This window comes from Mesitornis unicolor, unplaced genomic scaffold (genome assembly GCF_000695765.1).
Source record: "Mesitornis unicolor isolate BGI_N332 unplaced genomic scaffold, ASM69576v1 scaffold27040, whole genome shotgun sequence".
Lineage (NCBI taxonomy): Eukaryota > Metazoa > Chordata > Aves > Mesitornithiformes > Mesitornithidae > Mesitornis > Mesitornis unicolor.
This window is the reverse complement of record NW_010156825.1, coordinates 701-24,303: the sequence shown is the minus strand read 5'-3', so window position 1 is coordinate 24,303 and position 23,603 is coordinate 701. Positions and strand designations below refer to the sequence as shown.

Sequence of the window (23,603 nt, the reverse complement as noted above, 5' to 3'; positions counted from 1 at the left end):
GAAGACAGCACATCCCTGGGCCCTAGCTCCACTTTTCTCTATGTGATCATCTGATGTTTCAGTTTGTACCTGCTGTCTTTTGGTCTGCCACCAGGCAGAAGCCCAGCTCTCATCAGTCCTTTCCTGTCAGTGCTGGAGATGCTGTTGGGTGTTCCCAAAGCCACCCTTCTTACAGATGAACCATCAGTGGTTCCACAGCTTCTGTTCTTAGGGCAAGGGCTCCAGCCTCGCTTCCTCAGTAGCCTCCCATGAATTTGTTCCAGTTTTATTGGTGTTTTTCCTGCATTCCACTGCTAATCCCTGCCAACCCACACATAGAGAACCACACAGTCTTGTTCACAGGCAGTGGGAAGGTAACCAGCAGTTCTAGGAGCAGGGTTGCTCATGTTGCACATGTTCATTAATGAAAGATGTGTTTGAAAGTCCTTCCTTGGTGCTGTTGGGTGGTTGCTAAGGTGTTCAATGCAGTGGAGCCTGATTGGAATGTGCATGTGTGTGTAATACATTGTGAGCTCCTGGAGCAGCTGCCTCACATGGCTTATTTATCTGAGAGAGCCAGGCTGTTAATTTGACAGCTATAAATGGCATGTTGAATACTGATTAAAGCAAATGTATTTCATTTAACATACTGAGGTTATGCCTCAGGTGTCCCAAAGAGAGGAGCAGCCCACCAGCAGAGCAAAAAAATTATCAAAAGGTTACTAGTTACTAGTATTGGCAAAGCTGGAATAACTGAACAATAAAACACATATGTCAGTTGCCATTAAACAACTAACATAACTAGCATAACACGTTAGTATGTGTCTTCCACAGCAGTCATTTTCCTTTCAAACCAAGGGAGGAATTGCAGCATCTTCAGTGCCTCAGTGTGGGTGCATACGGTTTTATTTTGTTTTGAACATTGTTTTGCCGACCTCTTCCATGTGCAAAGGAAACAGATCACTAATTCCTATTTGCTTCTGCATTCACCTTCTCCACTGGACCTTCTGAAAAGCTGTGAGGGGTCACAATTTCACACCATTGAACTGTGAAACTGTATAACATCCTCAGGATTTGGGTTGCCTCTTGAGTGGCCCAGGGTGAGGCACGTGGTGCACAGGGGGCTGTACCAGCTGCGTCACGTTGTCTCAGCTGTTATTGCTTGTTTGCACAGCCTGTTAACTGTAGATAAATGCCTCATGGAAAAACCAAACTAAACTTCTCTGGCAGCAAGAGGTTGCCAGAAGAATACGAAACCATGGCAAGCAGGAGAGGAAAGATTGAAGGGTGGGTAGTTTTTTTATGTTGGGCGTGACAGCTACATTTTTTAAAGGTTAATGTTAAGTTGGTGTCTAGTGTGAGCATTGTTTGTGAGGAAAGAAGTGATTCAAAGCTGTGAATGTTGCAGACTTGTCCAGGTTTGGTGTTTGTCCACTTTTAAACTGCTATTCCAAAGAAAAGGCCTTTCCAGCCTTTGCATCCAGTATGATAGGCACAGGCAGCTGTGGAATGGGATTGTAACACTGCCATTTTCATCAGCAGTTCACCCATGCTGAACTGGCAATCCCCTTTTTCCATCAAAATAGGTTGGAAGTTTTTTTAGGTATATTTGCAGTACAGACATGGGAGAATGGAGGTCCCTTTTTTCTGAATGCCAGCACTAATCGTACCCTCTCCTGTGGCTGCTCTGAGGTTACGTGCGGGTGGGAAGACTCTGGTACTGGACCAGGGAGGGCTCATGCTACCCCTAGTGGAATGCAGGGACTGTCCCCGCCAGCATCCTGCCGCCCCCAGCTCCGCACCCTGCTGCCCCCCAGACCCTGCTGTGCAGCAGCAACCTTGTGAGATGTGGCGTGCCTCCTGCTTGTTTTAGAAAATGTGCCTCTCTGCTCAGTGACATGCTTCTCCAGAGTGTTAAGTGAGACATCTCACAGGCTGCAGGACGTTACTGGAAAAGAGAGGGTTTTGCTGAATTTTTTGTTTTGGTTTGTTTTTCTGCCTTGTGCATCTAGATCAGAAAGTGGTTTATCAGTGTGCGTGCTATGCAAACTGGAACTAGCACAACTGCGCCTAACTGATCATGTCAGCCTTGATAGCAATGTTGGTTTTGTATATAATTTTCTTCACTTACGTAGGAGAATTCTCTTTTTTCAAATTGAGGGGGGAATGAGGGGAGAGTTAAGAGGAATGAAAAAACCAGTTGTTTTCAATAAGCCATACAAATCTTCCCCTGACCTAGTGCTTTTGCTTGGCAAGAATCCTTTTATGTTCCAAAAGAGTTTCTATGTCTGTGTAAATTGCATAAAAGACTCTAAACTTAAAATTTCCTCTCAGAAGAGATCACTGTGAGAATAATGCTTGTAAATCAGTACTTTTACCTATTGTAACCACACAGAATTAAAAAAAACCCAAACAACTAAAAGTCAAAGTCATTATCTTTTAAAGGGGGAAAAACATTTCAGATGGTTAAGGATGTTAATATGATGCTTCTTCAGATTTTAGCTGAAACAGAGTTTCATAGATTGCAGAGCTTTACAAGCTTTGCAGTTACTCATTTTAAATGGAATGCCCTCAAGACATTATCAAGAGATCTGTCAGTGGACCTTAAACCTGCCCTTACATTAGACAGAAACTGAAATAAGTATGTTTTAAAAATACATTGATTCACCATTTTTCAGTATACAAATGTATGGAATATGTGCATGACAAGTGATTTAATCAGTTCTTTATGCTACTAGGTTTTGTCAGACTTACTGATTACAGAAGCTATACAAGAGCTCATTTTCTCTCTGAAGCCTGACTTAAATAGAGCATAGGCACAGCAAGCATGCACATTTATGGTTGTTAACTTTTGCAGTTATTCATGTAGATTATATTCAATAGATTTTTGTCAGATCAACCTCAATGTACTGGGAAAAAAAGAATAAAATGTAATCAAAGGCTGGGTTCCAGTTGTAACAGTGCAACATACAGCTAACAAATATAGCAGTGCCTATGGTCCCCTGGTCTCTGTACTGGGATGTTTTGCTTCACCCCTCCCACCTTCTTGCAAACAAAGAAAAGCATATGTTGAAGATTGGGTTAAATCTGACCTTTTGAAAGGTTTGCGTGGGAAAATATTTTGAGAGGATCAAGGGGCAGTAGAGTTTTTTGGCCTGCCTTGGTACATTCCCTATATTGAATATGAATTCTACAAGACCATTGCAGATACGGCTTTTTGTATAAAGTTATTGCATGGCAGAACTAGCTTGCATCCGTAAGAGTAAATATTGGAGAAATATTGAGCATACTAGTTCATGTGTCTGTTGATTGTGTTATTGGTTCTTCAAGGGCAGAAAGAATAATGAGACTGTATGTTTAGGATTTATTATTTTAAATGCACTTTTTTTCCTTAAGCTCTCCTTTTATTCTGCCTCTCTCAAAAAGCATCACCTATATGTGAAATGAAAAACACTTATAAAATTGACTGTGGTAAGTGATTTTCCACAGTACTAGGTATGAGGCAAGGCCAAGAGGTCTTTTTGTTGGGGCAGAGGGAGAGTTCAGAGCAGCCAAAGCATACTTAAACCTTTTCCTTCTGTTTTCTCTTTAAGCACTGGATGTATTTTGGGAGTAGGACTTGTTCTTTCATTTATGAGTCACAGTAGCCAAACAGAATCACGAGTGCATGTTTCCACTTCACTGCGAAAACTCTGCAAGTACCTGGACAGTAGTGAGGACCAAAGCAGATGTGTCCAGGAGGTATGACCTATTTTATTAAAATTTTAAATCTTCTTTTAACTTGTTTCCTTCCTTTAATGACTATGGACTTTCTCCTGGAGCTTTGTATCTGTAGTACTGGAATGCTTGGTTCCTGTTACTTCTTTCACAATATATGGTTTTATATCTGCTGAAATAACAACAACAACAATAATATCATAAGAAGAATAAGAATACCACCTTACTGCTGTGCAATGCTGCACAAACATTAAGAAACTGTCTGAAAAGAGAACAGACACTATTCTTTAAAGTGCTTCTTTAATTCCTTAACCTCAAATTAAATTTTTGAAAGTTGGGTCCTGAGTAACTATGGATGAGTCTCTCTCATATACAGTTGTTTATTCCTCATCTGATCTACTAGAAGGCAGACAGCAAGTTACTCTCAGAGAGGACCTTAATGCTAATACTTCCTCCTTCAATATGTCTTCTGTTTCCTTCTTTGAAAGCTGCTGTCACTAGCAGTGACACCTCACACTTGTGAGTGCCGCTATGGCCCCATTTACTATTCTCTCTGTAACTGTATATTGAAGACTGTAACTGTATACTTAAACTGAGCTCTGCTAAGTTTGAGCATGCATTTCAGTTTATTTTGTGAAGATATGTCCTGTAAGTTTTCATGTCGTCCATGCACTAAGTCTATAACCTTGTTGAGCTAAAAGTTGAGAAGGAAAAGTGATGAAATGGGCAGAATGCACAACAGAAAACAGGATTCTGAATAAACAGGTGGTTTGCACAAAAGAACAACCTTGTATCTGATGTGTGTAGCTTTCAGCAGCCGATCAGCTGAGTTGCATAATCCTCTGTTTTTTCTAACGGAGGTAGCAGAAATCGGTGATATTGTCTTTCCTCTCTTGGTATTGCTGTGAAAGCTCTTTATTAAAGGTCTTCTTTTATGCAGTTCATTTTTTTGGCAGTACGTATGTCTTGGGGATTAGCCTTTTGTGTTTTATGGTTCATGCATTAAAATGACTTTCAGCTATGAAATCATTTATCTCTCCCCAGATATCTCAAAGTGCTTTACTGAACTTAAACTGGGTTTAGTACAGCAGCTTCTGAGATGAAAGGCAGCATCTATTTCACATGATGAGATGGTTTTGTTTGAGAAGCAAAACCTACCCTTTTCAATTAAAATCTCTGTAAGGAATTATTGTACAGCTAATTACATGAGTAAAACTTGGTTGCCACCCTAGGATGAATACTACTGTATTTGAGATGCACACGAGGCTCTTTCAGAGCTATAAATACTGGGATATAATCTTGTACTAGAGAGGTAACTTAGGCCTGCTGCATCAAGAGCCAACCTCATGAAGTTCAACAAGGCCAAGTGCAACATCCTACACCTGGATAGGGGCAATCCCAAGTACAAATACAGGCTGGGAAGAGAATGGCTGGAGAACAGCCCTGAGGAGAAGAACTTGGGGATGTCGGATGATGAAATGCTCAACATGAGCTGGCAATGTGCATCTGCAGTCCAGAAGGCCAACCGCATCCTGGGCTACATCAAAAGAAGTGTGATCAGCAGGGCAAGGGAGGTGATTGTGCCCCTCTGCTCTGGTGAGAGCTCACATGGAGTACTCTGTCCAGCTTTGGAGCCCTCAGTACAAGAAGGACACTGAACTGCTTGAGCAGGTCCAGAGGAGGGCCACAAAAATGATCCAAGGGCTGGAGCACATCTCCTGTGAGGACAAGCTGAGAGACTTGGGGTTGTTCAGCCTGGAGAAAGAGAAGGCTGCAGGGAGACTTTATAGTGGCCTTCCAGTACCTGAAGGGGTCCTACAAGAAAGCTGGGGAAGGGCTGTTTACAAGGCCAGATAGTGATAGGACAAGGGGCAGTGGTTTTAAACTAGAGCAGAGCAGATTTACATTAGCCATTAGGAAGAAGATCTTCACCATGAGGGTGATGAGGCATTGGACCAGGTTGCCCAGTGAGGTAGTGCAGGCCCCATCCCTGCAGACATTCAAGGCCAGGTTAGATGGGGCTTTGAGCAACCTGCTCTAGTGGGAGGTGTCCCTGCCCATGGCAAGAGGGTTGGAACCAGATGATCTTTAAGGTCCATTCCAACTCAAACCATTCCATGATTCTATCATTCTCATCTGGCCTTGTGGACCTGCTTGTAGCCCTGATGGGATCACAACATGCTGTGTATGCTCATGTAAATAACAATCAGATACTTGTGTGGGGAAGTTTAACTAGATTTGTGTGGAAGTTCAAGAGTTTGACCTGCATAAAACCAGAAGTACTTCCAAGCTTTAGTTGTATTTGTTTAATGTTGGCATCAATTAAGAATCTTTCAGAGAGGGAACAAACATCTGAAAGCGTAGACTGAAAATGACATGGTGTTTTTATCATGCTCTGTGTGCACATTGCTACTGTTAATTTGATCAGACACTGGTTGACAGAATTAAATAATCTTTCTCATCAGGTACTTGCCTATTCTGTGGCCTGTTCCTCTGTCTCTGCTTTCAGCGTTGGAATCATAGAAGCAGCTGAGGCTGAGGAAGCCATGAACAAGCTACGGACTTTAGTGGAAAATAATCAGCAGGTCATATAATTTAGTGTTTGAGCTTTGCTTCAGTAGTTCTGTCTTTCCCATATCTATTTAATATTGGATACTGTTTTACCCAGACTGTGACTTCAAGAAAAGGCTATTGATCTACTTTCAGCATTAACTGACATAGAGCATGTTGTATATACTGTGCAATTACCTATTGATCTATTGATGCATTGTCTACGGGTGTATAGCAACACCTAGGGTGTATATCAGACAGTGAAATATAAACAGATTTTATGTTTCATTGCATCTAGAACATAAGTTTGTACTTTCAGGTTCTTCATGTCTTTAGTCCCTATGTCCTGCCAATTTTTGTCTCTTTTGTAACATATTTCTTTAGGTTCTTTTTCTTGTTAGCGAAGCACATCTACTGTGTTCTTATGAATTTTTGCGCTCCCTTAGCCTCTAGACAGTGCATCATAACCACATCCACAGCTTCCTTTGCGTGTCTGTTTCATCCCTAGTGTTTTCTAAAAATGCAAAAAATAATCTTCACATTTCAGTGCATGTTCCTTTTTGTTACGTGTTTGCCAGAAAAAAAAGCGAGGGGAAAAAAAATAAAAAGGCAACCCGTTTGAATCCAAGCTTGCTATTACACTAATCAATTGTTTGTCTGGAAAATACAAAGTCAGTACAAACTACCTTTGCTGCAACTTTTCATCTTCATATCAGAAAGTCTCCTCTAAAATAAAGGCTCCAGAGCAATCTGTGTGCCAGAGATCAGTACTTAACCTCAGAAAATCCTATGTTACTTGACACAGGAAAATACTTGAAAACATCCAGTATTTTAGACAAAGATACTACTTCTAATTATGTGGAATAACATATTTAAGTAATGTTTCAGTAATAAATACTTAAAAAATCCAGAATCCTTTGGAACATCTGTTTTTTAATGTGTCTTTTTCACCTTACAGATCCACAGTTTTGCTTTAGCTCTAGGTACAATAGTACATGGATTGTCAGCTTGTGGTCATGGGAAAGCCGAAGACCTGAGTAACAAACTATTGCCAGCCTGGATAAAAACTGTGCTTGCAGAGGTAAAGGAGTTTGAATTCATAACCTGTTTTTTACAGAGGCTGGGGGAATGATTTTAAGTGAACAGTAGGGTCATAAATTTCCTTGCTTCTTTAGGGGTCATGCTAGGAGAACTTAGAACTATCGGAATGTGGTGTTTGATATTTGGAAGCAAAAATATATCTTTGGGCTGTTTTGCTAAAGAAAAAAGAACCTGTGTCAATGATTCATGGGAAATGCTTATCTCAGTGAGATCTTAACTTGGAGATCTTTACTAATTTTGAATAGACAAGGCCAAAATCTAAGTTATTAAAATGAAGATGCCTTGTGAAATGCGATGCTACTTATCAAAATTAGACTGACAGAATGGTGATTGTATTGCCTCAGTTGTTATAATAATTTTAATTTATCTCACTGTAACAAAAATTGAATGCTTGAAATCAAACTGTAAACTTACACATGAAGGTCTAATCCTGAATTACACTTCCAGGGTTCTTCAACAATGCAGCGTCTGGCTGCTGTCAGTGGGCTGGTTGCACTGGTGGGCTCTGAAGGAGGTGTGATACAGGTGAGAACATGCAAGCAAATGGTATGCTTATCTCTTCTAGAAATTTGGCTAGAAGGCAAGATGGAATTACATTCTCTGCATCCTTACAGCATTGGTTATATACCACAGTGTCCCATTTATGCAATAGTGAGTCATGTTGGGTACAAACCAAGTACAGTAGAATGACAATGTGGAAGAAAAGGATTTGTTCCACTATCCCTTCATGTGCCCGTGTGCAGTGCCACTGGCGAAAGGTCTGCAGCCATGTAGGCTTTCTCCTTCACTCCCTGACAAAAAGGCATGTGTGCAAATGTTCTCTGTTTTGTTGTTACTTTTTTTCCCTTATAAAATTCAATTTTTTTTTCTTTGGCAGCTGAAATCTGAGAGCATTCAGTCCTCCCAGTTTCAAAGTAAGCTGAATGAAGTCATCAGAACCCTTACACAGGTAAGAAGGTAGCCTCTGTTGACTGCTTTGGATAATGCACTAGGGTATTGTGACGCCTTGCACAAACAGGACAAGTCTAATCAAAGAAACTGCATAATGACTGTGTCCAACTTGAATGAGACAACATAGGGAAATTTTGCTAACTCATGGTTTATTGTCTCAACAGATAATCAGTTTTTCGGGGCAGATTGGTCTTCAGACAAATGCAGCAGGACTTTTGGGACGCCTTCATATGTCCTGTTTGTCTTCTACCCAGAACAGGGCATCTGGTAAGATGCTTTATTATTGCTGCTTAAAGAACTTACAGAAGTAGTACCTAGCTAAAAAGCAGCAAGGGACACATTAGACAACACAGGCTAGACATTGCAGCTCTATTAAATGTTACGACAGCCTTTGAATTGGAGACCTCATGGTCTTGTGTGCCATATCTAAAGGTTGAAACATGAAGCAGGAATTGGTGTGCTGAATATAGTATCTTCCCTGTCTGTTCTTATTTGAGGTATCCAAGTAAGGTTCTAAGTTCTGGTCGAACTTGTATGTTGCTTCTGTCTTTATTCTTTTATAGAATAAATTGTAAAGAAGTTTTACACTGCTTATGGCACATGTTTTTGACATCTGCATTGTCCACTCCATGCCATGAGAACTGATTAATCTACTCTGTTTTATCACTTCCCACTGTGTGAAGAAACCAGCACTTAAAAACTGGTCCATAACAAAAGCAAGCTGACGTTTCAGAAGTATTTGTCTAAAGGAGATTTTCTCTGGTTATCTGAAGACAAAAACCAGGGTTCTGTGCCCTTTCAGTGTTGCAGTTAGCACAGAAGTTATATTCTGTTGATGCATCATTACCTTCTGGTATTGTTTCAATATCCGTTAGTAAAATAAAGGCAGGATTACACTATTGCTGAAATAACCAGTAATAGGAGGGAACTAATGAGGTGGAAGCTGTTCACTTTAGTGTGAATCAAGTTGGGAAGTGTAGATAAACATGAGGAAAAACTTCTCACATGAGGAAAAACTTTGTTACTGTGAGGGTGACAGAGCACTGGACCAGGCTGCCCAGAGGGATTGTGGAGTCTCCTTCTCTTGAGGCATTCAAAACCCTCCTGGACACGTTCCTGTGTGACCTAGTCTAGGTGATCCTGCTTTGGCAGGGGGGTTGGACTGGATGAGCTTTCGAGGTCCCTTCCGACTCCTAAGATTCTGTGATTCTAAACTTCTTCACAGAAAAAAGATTCTTGGAGTTTCTACTTTTGTATAATCTTGACACATGTGCCTGAGGTTAGATAGATATGGAATCTCTCAGTTGTATTAATCTTCCTAAGTTTGGGAAGATCTTCCTTTTAAAGCCTGGGTGGTACATTTTAAGGAAGTTCATATCGCTGGCTGTTCAGTTGATTAGTGAATTTGTTTTTTTCCAGACCTGGCACCTCTCACCACCACAAATGTTCTCCTTGCCTTCAAAGTGGAAAGGCCAGTGTATCAATCAGTGTGTTGGTCTAAATGCTTTGAGTCACTTACAAAATTAGTTAGCTCAGTTTGGCCTTAGAACTTACATTGGAGCTGGGGGTTATAATTTCTTCTGACATGTTTTAGTGTATAAACAGTCTTTTTGTATTCACAGTTTCTCCAGATTTTAGCTACTTGCCTGAAAACAGCTTTATCAGAGCAGCCATTGACTTTGCCATTGAAAATGGAAAGAAAGGTAAGAAGGGATCAAAGTTCAGTATCCCTCTGAGAAATCTGTTATGACTATAAAAGGTGACCCTAATAACCCACTTTTGTTTGCTAAGAGAACTTTTCTAAAAACTAATTTTAACTTCGTTAATGTGGAATATTTAATCTCTAAACAAAAAAAATGAACAACACTTAAGATAAAGAATTCTGTAGTGATGGCTTTCATTTTCTCCATTGAATTTGTATGACTTTTTAAACCCTTTCCCCTTCCCTCTGTATCTGTGAGATGATGTATCTTCCCTGTGGGAATGAAACTCAAATCACTCTTAAGTGCTGGCATGTATCCTTAGGAATACACCATCATCAGGCAAACTTTATGCTGCCACTTGTTTCAGTGATCCTAAATTAAGATTTTCTGTAATGGAGTGGTATTCAAATGGGTTACTGCTATGCGTGATAAATGCAAAGGAACCTGAATAAATTATGCTTTTACATGATGAGTACAGTCTTAAGGGAGATTAAGAAGAGGAGGCTATTCCTGTGTGGAGCTGAGTGAGCTCACTGCTGTCCTGTGAAGCTGGCATTGCTTTCAGTGGAGGTAGAAACTGCCCATGCTAGCCTCCAGGAGGACTTTCACTGAGTTCAGTCCCTGTGTTTAACACAGTATGTAGCAAAAGTGAGCACCTGTCTGTCAGTTTTTGTGGCCTGCACCTACACAGTGGTGAAGGAGAGCAGTGTCAGAAAACTTTACTGTTCTCCTACTAACAAATGCAAAAATACTACCCTACTAGATGGGGAGTATATGTAACTAACTCATAAATTGGTTCAAGAAGAAGGAATCAGAAAGTTTTTATTTATTGGTAACAAAAGGCCTTTTTTGATATGTTAAAAGTACAACTGTTAATTACAAACAAGAGATAGCAAATTCTCAGTTATAAAAAGAAATAACTAACTTTACAATGTTTTTCAGTTCTTCACTACAGATTGGTCTTCAGTGCAGTGTTCACATTGTTTTCCTGAGCTGTTTAGCCAAATGTGTGTGTATAAAATTCAGATTTTGATTGAGTCTTCTGTTGTAGGCCCTGAATCTTTTGCACCTGGGCTGGTGAAAGTAGCACTGGCACCCATTGCATTTGTTGGAGAAAGCCATCAGTATCCACCTGTAAACTGGGCATCCATTCTTTCTCCTTTGATGAGGCAAAGCTTTGGTGAGATTAATAGTTTTCTATTAAGTCTTTTGTATTTGTCACAAGATTTCTTTTACAAACACAGCTTTCACAAACTTTAGAGCCCACTTCAGGGCTTGAAGTTATTGCAGGGATTGAAGTGTTGTCTATGCTTTCAAGACCAACTTTCTAATGTTTGCAGGCATATATTTGTGATCACCGTGTGGACACAGTTTGTTCTAATGCAAAGAAAGACTAGAGAAGATCAGAGCTAAGAAGTTTGGAGCAGTATTGGAAGCTCCCTAAAACACTGGTGAAATTGGACCAAATTTTTCATTTGAACTGTTTACAGTAAGAAGAGCCTATCATGAAAGTCAACTATAATTGTATCTTATTTTCAGTACCCACTAAATGCTGGTCCAGTGGCTGTGTTGGAGGATACAGGCACCTTTTTCATAAGCTTGAACTGCTCTGTAGTTCATCTAGCTATCACTAGTGTGAAATACTTTCTGCTAACTTACACTGGGTGACAGAGAAAACCATATGCCTTTTTCCATCGTGTTCTTGATTTTGTCTGCTTCTGAGAGCATCTCTTCTTCATGCTGGAGAGTAGCTTTGATCCTGAAGTGTTGTGTTGGACAGCCTGAATAATTTTTTTCTGCTCAAGATGTGTGTTAGTGCCTGTTTTGGTTCATATAAGTGTCTGAGTTTCAAACTCATTTCCTTAAAAAAACCCAACGAACTACTGTGCAAAGTTCTGTATTCCCTTGTGTGATTCCACTGAGTTTCACTTGACTTACTTAACTCTTTTTACATTTGCCTCGCAAATTCTTTTACAGCTGGATTGGGCAAGTGCTGTTGTGTTTGAATTGATGTGCTGTAGAGCCCAGAATATGGAGGGTTGTTCTTATTTCTTTCTAGACTTTATTTTACTTATACAGAGTCCTTGTATAAGCATTAGAAATCATTGAACCCGTCCTATGAGGAACAACTACTTGTTAGATACAGAAAGATTTGGCTACATGTTAAACATTTTTTGCTTATACTTGAGCTGCAGCTTCTTTTAGTATTCTTGCAATTGATAAAGTCTTTATCAAGAATAAGTGAAAGAATTTCCTATAATGAGCTCTGCAGTCCATGCTGATGCAAATTTGTGTGCAAACTTATGAATAGCTGAAACTTGTTAAATGTATGGGGGATTTTTTTATTCCTGTTTTTCACTTAGGAGTCTTACTTTTGTAAACCAGGGGAATTCCAGAGGAAACAGTACATCAGTTTTGTGGTGATGTTTTTATTGACTTTAGACATGCAGAAATAGGTCTTGCTGTGTGCTGATAAGCAATATTCATGTTGTGCTAGAAATTATAATGCAGAACGGTTGTATTATAACCTAGAATGTATTATAACCTTGTCCACCTAGAAATGTGGCACTCTAACACACTTTTTCTGGAACAGTTATATCATATTCATATCTGAGAATGCATGGCTGGTTTTATGAACCTTAAACGTTTCATAAATTCTACGGTGAAGATTTGTTCATTGATAAACACATTGAAGACAACAGCTTGCTTTCCCATCTTACAGGGTTTATTGCAGTTGTTGCTGAGCACAAACTATATAACATGACCTGTCCATTATTCAATAGTGCTCTGAGGTAAACAATCACAGGTGAATCATGTGTCTTAGCAGACCAAGCTAGTGAGAATTTTTGAATTGGTTACCAAAGTATCATTACAATTTCATCCTTTCCAAGTTCTGCAAATTACTTAACTTCTCATAAAAGGTATTTATTTCAAAATGTCTGATACTAGACTCTTAAATCTTTGCTTTGTTCATGCACTAATGTTAGTGAACTTTATAAAAATCATGCTATACAGATTTCCACTTTCATTACTGAAAGAACATTTTAACTTGCAAAGCATTTATTCAAGTTTTATGCTGACATTTAACTGTAATGTATCTTTTGTCTAATGGGTCAAATGTTAGTACAGTACTTAAATTGTTTGTCCTTGTGTTGCTGTAGCAATCATTAACTATATGGGAGCCATGCCATTGCTCAAAGTACCTCTTCAACATACTTATGACTAATTATTCTATTAAGAAACAAGCTGTACGAGTCATTACGGTGAATTTAAAAAGGATTCCATAACCATTATAACCTCTATACATAGTAAGGTCTTCCCACATGTTAACCTGTAGAGTTAATGCAACCAAGCATCCACAGCAGTAACAGTGACTAACCTCTGTTCTGTGACATGTTATATATGAACACAGAACCATTGGTTGAAAAAGACCTTTAAGATCATCAAGTCCAATCATAACACAGGGTACATGGAAGGGCAGAAACATGGGAACAAATGCTAATTGCTCCTGCATTTAGCAGAAAGGAATATTGACTCATTTCTCCTTTGTAGATTAAATCTCTTTATTTGGCAAGGAGACTTTTAATTCTTACTTTTCTTACCATTCCCATATTTTTATTCTTGAGTGAATTGAAGTGAACTTGGACAAATCCTGAGATTTCTTGCTGGAAGTGCATGAATGGGAAGAGGAGGCTTCTAACCATATGTGTGTTAAAAGCTTTAAGGCAGCATCTCTAGAAAAGCAAATTTTAATGTAGTGTGCCTAGTAGAAAAATAATCTCCTCTATTTTTGTGAGTTGAGAACAAGTTTAAAGTGAAAATAATTTCTTCATAACTCTGTTTTCTTCTGCTTTAGGTGATGAGGTAAAACATCTGTGCCTTCAACTGGCCATGACACAGGCCCAGTCATCTCAAAACGCAGCAATGCTTTTAGGGATGTGGGTGACGCCTCCTCTTGTCTACAGTCTCAGTGTATGTATGTCAGAAAATCTGTGGGGCCCAAGTACCTCTTTCCCATAAGAATCCTCAGTGATGATGCTTAGGATGTCTCTCCAGAAAAGGATTACTGGGTTCAGAATTCTGCAGAAATATTGTTTAGCAAATATTTAAAGTGAGAGAAAGGTTATTCTGGGGCCTTGAAAATCAAGGCAGACTTAAGATCTGCCATGTTGGTTATACTTAGATTGCTTGAAACCTTTTTCCTCTCTCTCATATCATACTGTAGCTCTGATAACCTAAAGATGTAAGAAGGCATGCCATTTAGGGAGAAAAAATAGCTTTTATTATACCAGCTGATAGTCTTAAAAAAGGTCCAACCTATCTGTCCAAAAGCTTGCCTGCTTCTTCCAGCAGTGCCTCTTGATCTAGAAAAACATGCTACTTCTTGAAAATGTTATCTTAATTCTGTAGATAGTCAATAGAGTAACCTGTAGTATAATAAATTTGGACTTATCCTCCACAGTAGTGCAGTTTTTCTTATGGAGGTACAACATGGACTCCATGATACCGTACGTGAAACTCCCTGAATCCCACAGAGCACTTGACAGTGCAGTTCTGTCAGTTTATACAATGAGAGGAACAGGTTCATGACAGTTCTCAGAAAATCTGTTCTGGATTTCTGTGATCTTTTCCAGTTTTTCAAGGGATATTTTTCTCTTGTAATTTTTAGTTCATTAGTCTTCACAGGTACACAAACACTTGGCAGCAGTTTTAAGGTACGTAAATGGTGAGATACCAAAAAAAGAAAGATTTTATTTCTAAGAACCAATTTCTCACTGCAGTGGATATTTAAGGTCACAAAATGAGCTCAGACACAGAGTGTGTAACCTTTGGATTCCTTCAAGATAAATATTCATTCTTCTTCACTAGCTAGCAATATTGGGGGATTGGACTAGATGATCTTTTGAGATCCCTTCCAGTCCCTAATGTTCTGTGATTCTGGGGTGGTGGTAGATGCATCATACTTCTGTCTTTGATTGTCTAGTCAGTCTGCATGATTTATGTAGGAATGCAGTGAGCGCAATATAGGGAAATCACAATGGTCCTGCCAGTACAGAGACATGGTATCTAGGGTTCATTGAAAGGAATTTTTAAGGAAAATATAATATCGACATGTTTGAACTATCTTTGATTCAAGTAATTTATGATTTTGAGTGTTTTTTAAGTGATGTTTGAGCCACTTTTTTGTAGTTTCATCCTTTATAACAGTAGCTGAAGGTCAGTATAGAGCTAGAATCTGAAACTAAGCAAAAGTTTTTTCTTTTCAGATAAAAACCCAGAAATACCTTTTTGTGTCCCTGCCTCTGTGGATGAAACATGTTGCAGAAGACAAACTACAGTTTTTTACAGAAGTGTTTCTGATACAACAGTTTGAATTGAAGAACCACACAAAAAAAACAGAAATTTGCCAGTGTGTTTTACAGGGGCTTATGCAAGCAATGAAACTTCCAAACTCTGCCCAGTACTGCTGGAGCTTTCTGTGCCAGGCTGTGGAGAAAGTATTTGAGCTTCTACCAAATGAGGTTCAGGTAAAGAATAAGTATAATGTGTATAAGCATTGTAACTGGGTATTTTTACTGATTATAAGTCCCACCTCTTTGCTCTAACATGTCAGTTTTTAAGCATGAAGTAGATGTAAAGTTTTTAGTAACAGTAGTTAAGGTGCCTGCATGATTTCAGTTTAAGTTACTTTCAGATATTCTTTAGAGTATGACTAAGTTGTGAAACCAGTTTAATGTACATTTTTCCCTCATAAATGATTTGGTAATGGAAAAATACAGTATTAGTACTGAAATAAATGTTGTTGAAACAGAAGCAGAGAAAAATCAGAAGTCTGAGGGTTTTTTATCCCTGCAGAGGATTCAGCTTCTCACAGTGACTTAAAGAAACTCTCGATCTACAGAAAGTATCTGAAAAGGAGGGCATTTTCCATTAAAAAATAGTACGAACTCTTTGAAAGTTTTTTTAGATACCATTATTCCTTAAAAATTAAGTACTCTGAAGTCTCCAGCAAATACAGAATTTCTAAAATAGAATAACTAAAAGAGACTAGATACTAGGTTAGATATTCGTCATAAGCATTAACAGAGTTCTTGGACTCACCAATTTTAATGATGAAGAAGCCTGGATGTATCCATCTAAACAGACATTTTTGTTTCTGTTTCCAGAGAGGGGAGCTGGAGATGTATGTTGATGTAGCAAAATGTATCTCAGAAATGGCTGATTCAGAGATTGATCACATTGTCCAGGTCTCTAAGGTAATGATGTTTTTACTCCTGGTCTTTTATCACCAAATCATGTGAAACAAGCACATCTTACCATTTTTCTTGTCACCAGAGTGGTTTAGGTCATTGGGAGCATTGATTGTTTTATCTGCCAGAGTGTCCTGGCTCTAATTTGCAGGCAGCAGAGAGGAACAAAAGTGGTAAGAGCCAATATCCAGAATTTTCTCAAGGCAACTGAAATACTCCTGATTTCACCTGGGAGCTGTGTACTGAGAGCAGAAGTAACTTGATCAGGCAGGGCTCTGTTAGCAGAACATGAATGGTGTTAGATCTTCTGTATCGCAGACCAATGATGCAAACAGCAGACCACAGTCCTCTTCGGTTAACATAACCACCTACTTGAAACAGACTGTAAATGCATCTTGGTGACTAGCTGTGCTTGAAGTGTTGGATCCTTGCTTCTGTTAAAAATCTGAAGTACTGAACAGCCTTTCATTCTTGACTTAATCTGCTGTATTTGCATTCACACTCAGAATGTTTCCTGGTGGACAAGATGGCTAAAGATGCCAGGGGAATAAAAGAGCCTTCAGCTTCTAGCTCACCAGTTGAATCCACTAGTAGGGGAATTCTTAGCAGCTTAAATGCTAAGGAAATTACCTGTGTGGGAGGACTTGATTTTTTTCGGATCAGGTTGTTATAAACAAACATCCATGACATAAAACCATATTGTTCTCTTTGCTGGCAGATTCACTAGAGAATCAAGCCTTTAAATAGGTTAGGGAGGCTGAACTGTCATTTCCTTATATCTTGGAGTTCTTATTTTCACACTGGAAAATGTCATTTAAGAAGAGCTTTTTTGTCACTTCAGTGAATCTGTCTTGCAAGAAGACTTGAGGCTCCAGAACTATCAAGCTGGCTTATTTCAATTTAAAGGGGAATGTAAAATTCAAAACTGTATGAAAACAGTGAAACTGTACTGAGTTGCACTTTGCTGGACTATTTAGAAGTCTGTAAAATTAAAGTAATATGTGCAGTCTTCTGTTTCATAATTTGTCTTGAAGAAAAATAAGTCTGATAGATAATCAAAGGATTGCTTCCCTTTTTTATAAAGACAAATGCAGCATCTACTGTTCCTACAAGAAGGGTATGTTTTAATTTAACATGTTTTTTAATTGCATTTGCAGAACAACATAGAGAAGGCCACATTTGTGAAAGTGTATTTAATTTCTCAAGGCAGACTGCCTCTGATGAGCTTCAGTTCTGTGATTGATACTGTGGCAGGACATCACCAGAAAGAAAATATTTTATGGATGCTCTTGCATAGTTTCTATCATGCTCGTATTGTAAGCCATGAAAACACAGGTAAGGTCAGGCTTAAAGAAGAATCAGCAATGAAATCATCAGATATTGATTGATCTACACTGATTCTTTTAAAACAGTGGTTTAACCCACGTGTTTCCAAATTTCTCCATATTAGAAACTACTCAATCTTCAGATTTTTTTCTGCTCTTCAAATACTTGTATGAAACGTTGCTTTTATGTTTTTCTCAAATTCTTTGTTTCCATGGTTCAACTATAACTCATTTATCTGAGCCAAGTGGTTTGCAGACCAGAGTTTTGACCAGATCTATGTCACTTTGTCGTTTTAGACTTTCAGTGTAAGGTACTGCTAGAAATGTACATAGTACATCACAGACCAGTAACACTGCAACTCTGCTAACCTTCAGAACTAATATCTGACTTAGTGTTTGGCACGGTAGGGGCATGTTCCCATGAAACTGGTTGAACCAAGGAGATAGTTTGCTTTTCTGAACTCCTTGCACACATTGCCCTTCTGCCTCTTTGTAACCATACCAGATAGTTATCTGGTGAGTTGAGCTGACTGAGCTAAGGGTCTGATAAAGCACTGTAGCTGATGCAAGAGAAGTAGCAGAATCACATAGGAAGATAAAGAGGAAGAAACAAGAATAGATGGAGGGAAGAATTAAGTCTCCTTGTTTTTGTGGCAGAAGGATCTTTGACTGCCAGTGATGACAGAACAACTTCAAAGCATTATATTGCTAGATGCTTTAGCTGCCAGCTGTGGTTGAAGAACTTCAAACAGTAGTTTAAGTTTTAAATGAGTGAAGTGAGGCTCCTCTGGGTAAAAGAGGAAGCAACGTGAAAGAGGGCACATGTTAAGAGTACAAGGAGATGTTAGTGCATGAAGTGACATGGTCTCAGAGGTGAAGATGGTTGTTAGTTCCTAGGCAGTAGAATGGATTTTGGACAGCAGAATCTGAATCAATGAAATGCATTCCATCCTTGGCTTGAGGGCTGATTTTATTTGCTTGCCTTAATGGTATTTTACTGATCCTCTCTACACTGTAAGAAGATTTTCACAGTACTTCCCACATTCTTACCCAATGTTCAGTGCTAGATTTAAATGAAATACTGGGGCAAAAACCTCAGGGAGGCTTCAGGATTCTGTAGGAGTCATGTGTGGAGACTGGGTTAGTGGGACCTGCAGGCTGCCATTATATGAAATAATTCTTGCTCAGCATTCCTTTTTCTGTGTGTTTTTGTACTGTTTAGGTGTCTGTATGCGTTCTGTCAGTGGCAACCATGAATCAAGTGTGATAGTGGTACTGATGATCATTGTTCTTCCACAGTTAGTGCTTTGTTGCTATAGTGATTTCCTGTGCTTGCTTTTTAATGAAAAACTGTATCCTAGCATTTTATGTGAGTCAAGGCTCTTGTTCTTCTAGGAGTGCTGAAAAGAATGGACTGGCTGCTAGACCTGATGGGCTACATCAGAAGTTTAGCATGCAATTCAACACCCTTACAAAATGTTGACCTTAAAGAGGTACATGCTATGAAAATAGCAGGAAAAAAAAGTTTATTATGTATTTCACATTCTTCCTCAGCAATAAGTATTATTCCCAATGCTTTTATATTTTAGAAGGTTGTTGTCCTACCTCCGTAGTTAAATTATTCCAAATTTTTGTGAGTGTGTGTTTAAAACTCTTACTTTAAAATTACCATGGCATTTAAGTTACAGTAGAAACTAAAGGCAACTAAAAGAAATCATTACTTCAAATTTACTGTATTTAGAACAATTAAAGGAAAAAATTAATTCACCAATAGAACTGTCTGAGCAGGTCGAAACTGTGCAGCTGCTGTTTCTAAGAGAGCTTGGACAGTTTTAGGGACTAATGTTGTTTGTTGTTACATCTGTTCAGCTGTTTAAGTCTCTGGTTGAGAACATAAAATAAGCTGCTGCTTAGATCAGAAAGGCATTCGTTACATTGATGCAATATTTCCCAACCATTTGGGGCACCACAAGGGTGACAATCTCTAATTTCCCTCAACAGTCAGCTTGCTGTATGGAAGTTTTTTCCCCATTTTAAATGAAATGTGGATCAGCCTTAGTCTAAAGGATGGTTTTTAGAAAAGTGATTTTGCTTTTCTTTCTGTAGACATTTTAATTTGATCTGGAGTTTAGAAAAAGGCTTATGCTGCTTCAAAGCGTAAGAGAATATTAAGAACTTTTTAATTCTTGCATTTTTAATGTTACCTGAATTTTCAGTTGATTGTTTTGAACATCAAGCCACCATCTGGATTTTTGGGTGGGGTTTTTTTTTGGGGGGAGGGAGAGGGGAGATTCTCCTTCAATATTATTCACTTAATAAAGTGCATGTTTGCCTTTTTCCTGTTTAGTGCATAGATTTCCTCCTGTGGCTGTTTGCAGCTTCTGTGGTGTCCTGGGCTGACCATGGTGCACCTTTATTGCTTGGCCTCAGTGCTAACTGGTCACTGTGGAAGAACCAAGCCACGTTACCAAAATTATCTGAGGGTCACATTGGCGAGCATCCCACTGACAAGTTTGCTGTGCAAGAGGTTCTCACACTCCTTCCAAGCAGCATTTCTCTTTTGTTGGCTAAGGACCCTTGGAAAGAACAAGCACAGAAGGTAAAATTGCTTGTAGTTGTAAGCATTTTCCAAGAGTCAGAAAGCACCCCATTTTCAGTAGTCAGCTCAGGTCTTAGGTAGAGCATTTATTTATTCTATATCTGTTGCATCTGACTTGTGATCTTGTCTTTATTTGCAATCAGATATGACTTGCCTCAAACGATCGAATGTGGTTTCTCAAGTGAAATGTGAGAGCTGCAAAGAACAAAAATATTCTAATGATTGGAATCAAACTCTTAAGAGGGTACAGCTGGGAGAGGAGAGCTGGCAGCTGCTGGTAGCAAATCGTCTTTTAAACACTGCAAGATAGATCCTCTGCAGTCAGAAATCACCACAGTGGCAATTTAGGGCAATCAGATACCTTCTGTGCAGTTTGTAGTGTGTCATTTCTTTTCAAGCATAAGTTGAAAATAAGTGTAGAAAACTGCCTAATTTGTCAAGCTTACTGCAGATTGCTATTGGTTGAGATATGTGGAAATATTATTTTAAACCTGCAGATTAATAGTTGGCTGTTTAGTGCAGACTAGAATCTGTTAAGGACTGGCTTCTGTACACTCATGTGCTCAGAATTACCACTGAACTCAGAATTCAGAATGTGGGAGGACTGCAGCAGTGGGCTGTTAATATGCAAGTGCCTAATTAAGCCGTAGGGAAGAATTCGAGACTGTGCCCTGAAAATCATCCTGGTAAGTGTGAAGTACCACATTGTCCTTCAGGCACCCTGCATTGCCAGAAAAACAAGGAAAAAAGAGGTCAAAAGAGGGGCAGAGACAGTAAGAGTTCTGAAGGGTTTGCAGTAAAACATTTGGACAAAAGACAAGTAAGAAAGGTTCATATTAATAGGTTAAAGGCATGAACAGGCAAGATGGAGAAGAACTATGTACTGTGCCTTCTGCACTATGAAAAAAATGTTGTTGAGACAGTGAGAAGGAACAAAGGTAGTTTCAGATCCAGCTGTGGGAGAAATTGCACAAGCAGTGAGATGTACTTTAAGGCATCTTGATAGTTTGGGCAGAACGTTAATTGGCCACTGCCTCTGATAAGGTAACTCTGAGTTTAGCAGCAGTTAGATGTTGCCTGTCAAACTGAAAAGAGTTGGTGGTGGTCCGATACAGATGCTCTTTTAATTCAGATTTTCCTTTATATTTCAATCTTTAGTTTATTGACTGGCTGATCGGTATGATGGAAAGTCCCAAGAAAGCACTATCAAAGTCTTCTGTAGACCTGCTGAAAGGTAGGATATTTTTAATTGGGTCCTTATTTCTTCATAACTATCAGTACAGACCAAAATCCAGTTGTTAAAAGGAGTGAGATGAATCTATACTATTAGCACATATAGGAAAGCTGTATTTTGTCTTTAACAAAACCTTCACAGGTAAGTAAACATTCCTGCCTGTAACACCTTTTCTTTTCTGTCTCATCTGCTGGTGGTTACAACATACCACTGGAGATCTGAGGAAACTGAAGATATATCTCATCCTGCAAGGGTATTTCAGTGATAGATCTGCCAGTTGTTTCTGAAAGTTACCCTTAAAAATAAAATACAACATACTACTTGGAAATGCTCCAGTACTAGAACAGAAATCACATAACATTTTATTCAAGTGCAACTGAACACTGAACTGTGGAGAAGGGAGAGGAGACAAGCAATGACAGCCTAATAGAGTGGTCTGCAAGAAAGGATAGAGTAATGGGGGTTGCTAAAAAGATGTATGAAAAGAAAGATGGGAATTATATGACATTATGAATTACAAAAATGGCCTGTGTCCCTAGCATGCACCCCATTGCTCACCTAGAGATGTAGGATTGTGAATACAATCTTTGCAAGTTATTAAGTGAACTGAGTGTGCATGTGATTTTTCATTTAACACAAAGCACCTTCTTTGAATCACCTGATTTGTTGGACCTAAGTACAGCTTCTTGAATTCCAGTTACAAGTTCTTTGCATTACTAGGATAATTAGCCTTGTTTTGAAGGTCTGCAATCTTTAGTCACTCTGATAAATTTCAGAATACCCCTGTTCTGTCTGCAAATCTCCATCGGAAACAGTGCTGAGGATTGTTGGAGAATATCCTCTGTACATCAGAGGATTCTGATATACACACTATATTCTCAGTATGCCCTGATTGAGATGAGTAATTGTTTCCCTTGAGCTTTCCATTCTTTTTGCTTTTAAGTACTAGAATGTGGCTGGATTTTGCCTAAACGCATAATCCTTTCAAATTAAATTGAGGAATCTGAGAATTGCTTTCTAATCAGTGAATAGCACAGAGGACATCAGACATTGTGCTTCTGTCCTTCCCAGTGCCTCCAGTCTCCCTCTTGCATCATTGCTCATTGAATTCAAACTTCCTGTGGTTTTGATCTATGAGCTGCTTCAAGTTGATGGTCAATTAGCAGATGATGTGATACAGTTTCAGTAGGAGACATGCCATAAAGTAGATGAGAGGACTAGTACAACATCACATTTCAGAAGGGTGTTGAAACTACTTGTATCTTGTGAACAGCGGAACTAGCATAGGAAATTAAAAAGTCATTAAAAGAGTCATTAAAAGGAGAACTGAATCTGGACCGCACAGGTTAATGTCATTTGTCCTTGTTTTCACAGTTACACTTCTCGCCTTGAGATCTCTTGCAGAGTTCAAGAAGAAAGCAGTGTGGACTAAAGCTTATGGGTGGTAGCTGCATGCCGTATCTTAGCAATGAGGAAAACTGTTTATAGTTGAAAGCATACTGTTACTACTCAGGCATCAGGAAGACCAATTTCAAAGAGGTTTCCTATCAGAAGGTTTTGGACTTTTTTTCATCCTTTTACCTCCTCCCAGAGACTCATAAGATGAAAAACAATATTTTGTTTTTAACAGATGGGATGTTGTTCTTTTACAAACTACCTAGCATGGTTTGAGCTGTGCTGAATCTAAATGAGAAATACACATTCAGTAGTTCTAATTAGGTTGTTTCAGTGATATCTGGGAGCCTCAAAAGCTGGAGTGGAATATTGCTTTAACTGACGGAAGCTTTGTAGGAATGGGTGAAAAAAAAACCTTGTAAAGTTTGTTTGGATGTAGCCTATTTACTAAAGTATGTTTTAGTGTAACAGACTTCTGAATAAACATCTTATTTTTAACTGATAACCCTTTTTCAATAATAACACAATGCTCTTTCACAGTAGTGACAACACACTGAAGGTATATAATGTGAACAGCATTTCTGAAAGGATTAGTATGCTTGTTGGTTTTGCAACAGCTTTACCAAGATTACTGAAATAGGTCAGTGATCCTAATGGCTGCTGTGTCCCCAGCTCCAAAATAGCTGCAGTTTTCTTTCCACTTGTAACTGTTCTTGTTTTAGAGATTCTTTTCTCTATCTCTATGCAAAAAGGGACAATACAGCAGCTCTTTTCCACCTTTGCCATCAGAATTATGGA

The 23,603-nt window shown here is 38.9% G+C and overlaps 1 protein-coding gene across 1 annotated transcript in view; it reads left to right on the top strand.

The window, feature by feature from the left end:
- Positions 1–22,858, top strand: part of FOCAD (focadhesin) — a gene marked incomplete at its 5' end in the record, with an annotated part of 31,330 nt that extends 8,472 nt beyond the window's left edge. Inside the window, 16 exons of the mRNA XM_010194594.1 lie at positions 3,573–3,720; positions 6,162–6,281; positions 7,205–7,327; positions 7,795–7,872; positions 8,225–8,296; positions 8,463–8,565; positions 9,921–10,001; positions 11,053–11,181; positions 13,858–13,973; positions 15,269–15,529; positions 16,169–16,258; positions 17,410–17,587; positions 18,973–19,070; positions 19,925–20,176; positions 21,335–21,410; positions 22,785–22,858. Of these exons, the coding sequence (XP_010192896.1) occupies positions 3,573–3,720; positions 6,162–6,281; positions 7,205–7,327; positions 7,795–7,872; positions 8,225–8,296; positions 8,463–8,565; positions 9,921–10,001; positions 11,053–11,181; positions 13,858–13,973; positions 15,269–15,529; positions 16,169–16,258; positions 17,410–17,587; positions 18,973–19,070; positions 19,925–20,176; positions 21,335–21,410; positions 22,785–22,858 (1,999 nt within the window). The remainder of the gene's footprint in view (positions 1–3,572; positions 3,721–6,161; positions 6,282–7,204; positions 7,328–7,794; positions 7,873–8,224; positions 8,297–8,462; positions 8,566–9,920; positions 10,002–11,052; positions 11,182–13,857; positions 13,974–15,268; positions 15,530–16,168; positions 16,259–17,409; positions 17,588–18,972; positions 19,071–19,924; positions 20,177–21,334; positions 21,411–22,784) is intronic.
- Positions 22,859–23,603: the final 745 nt, after the last annotated feature.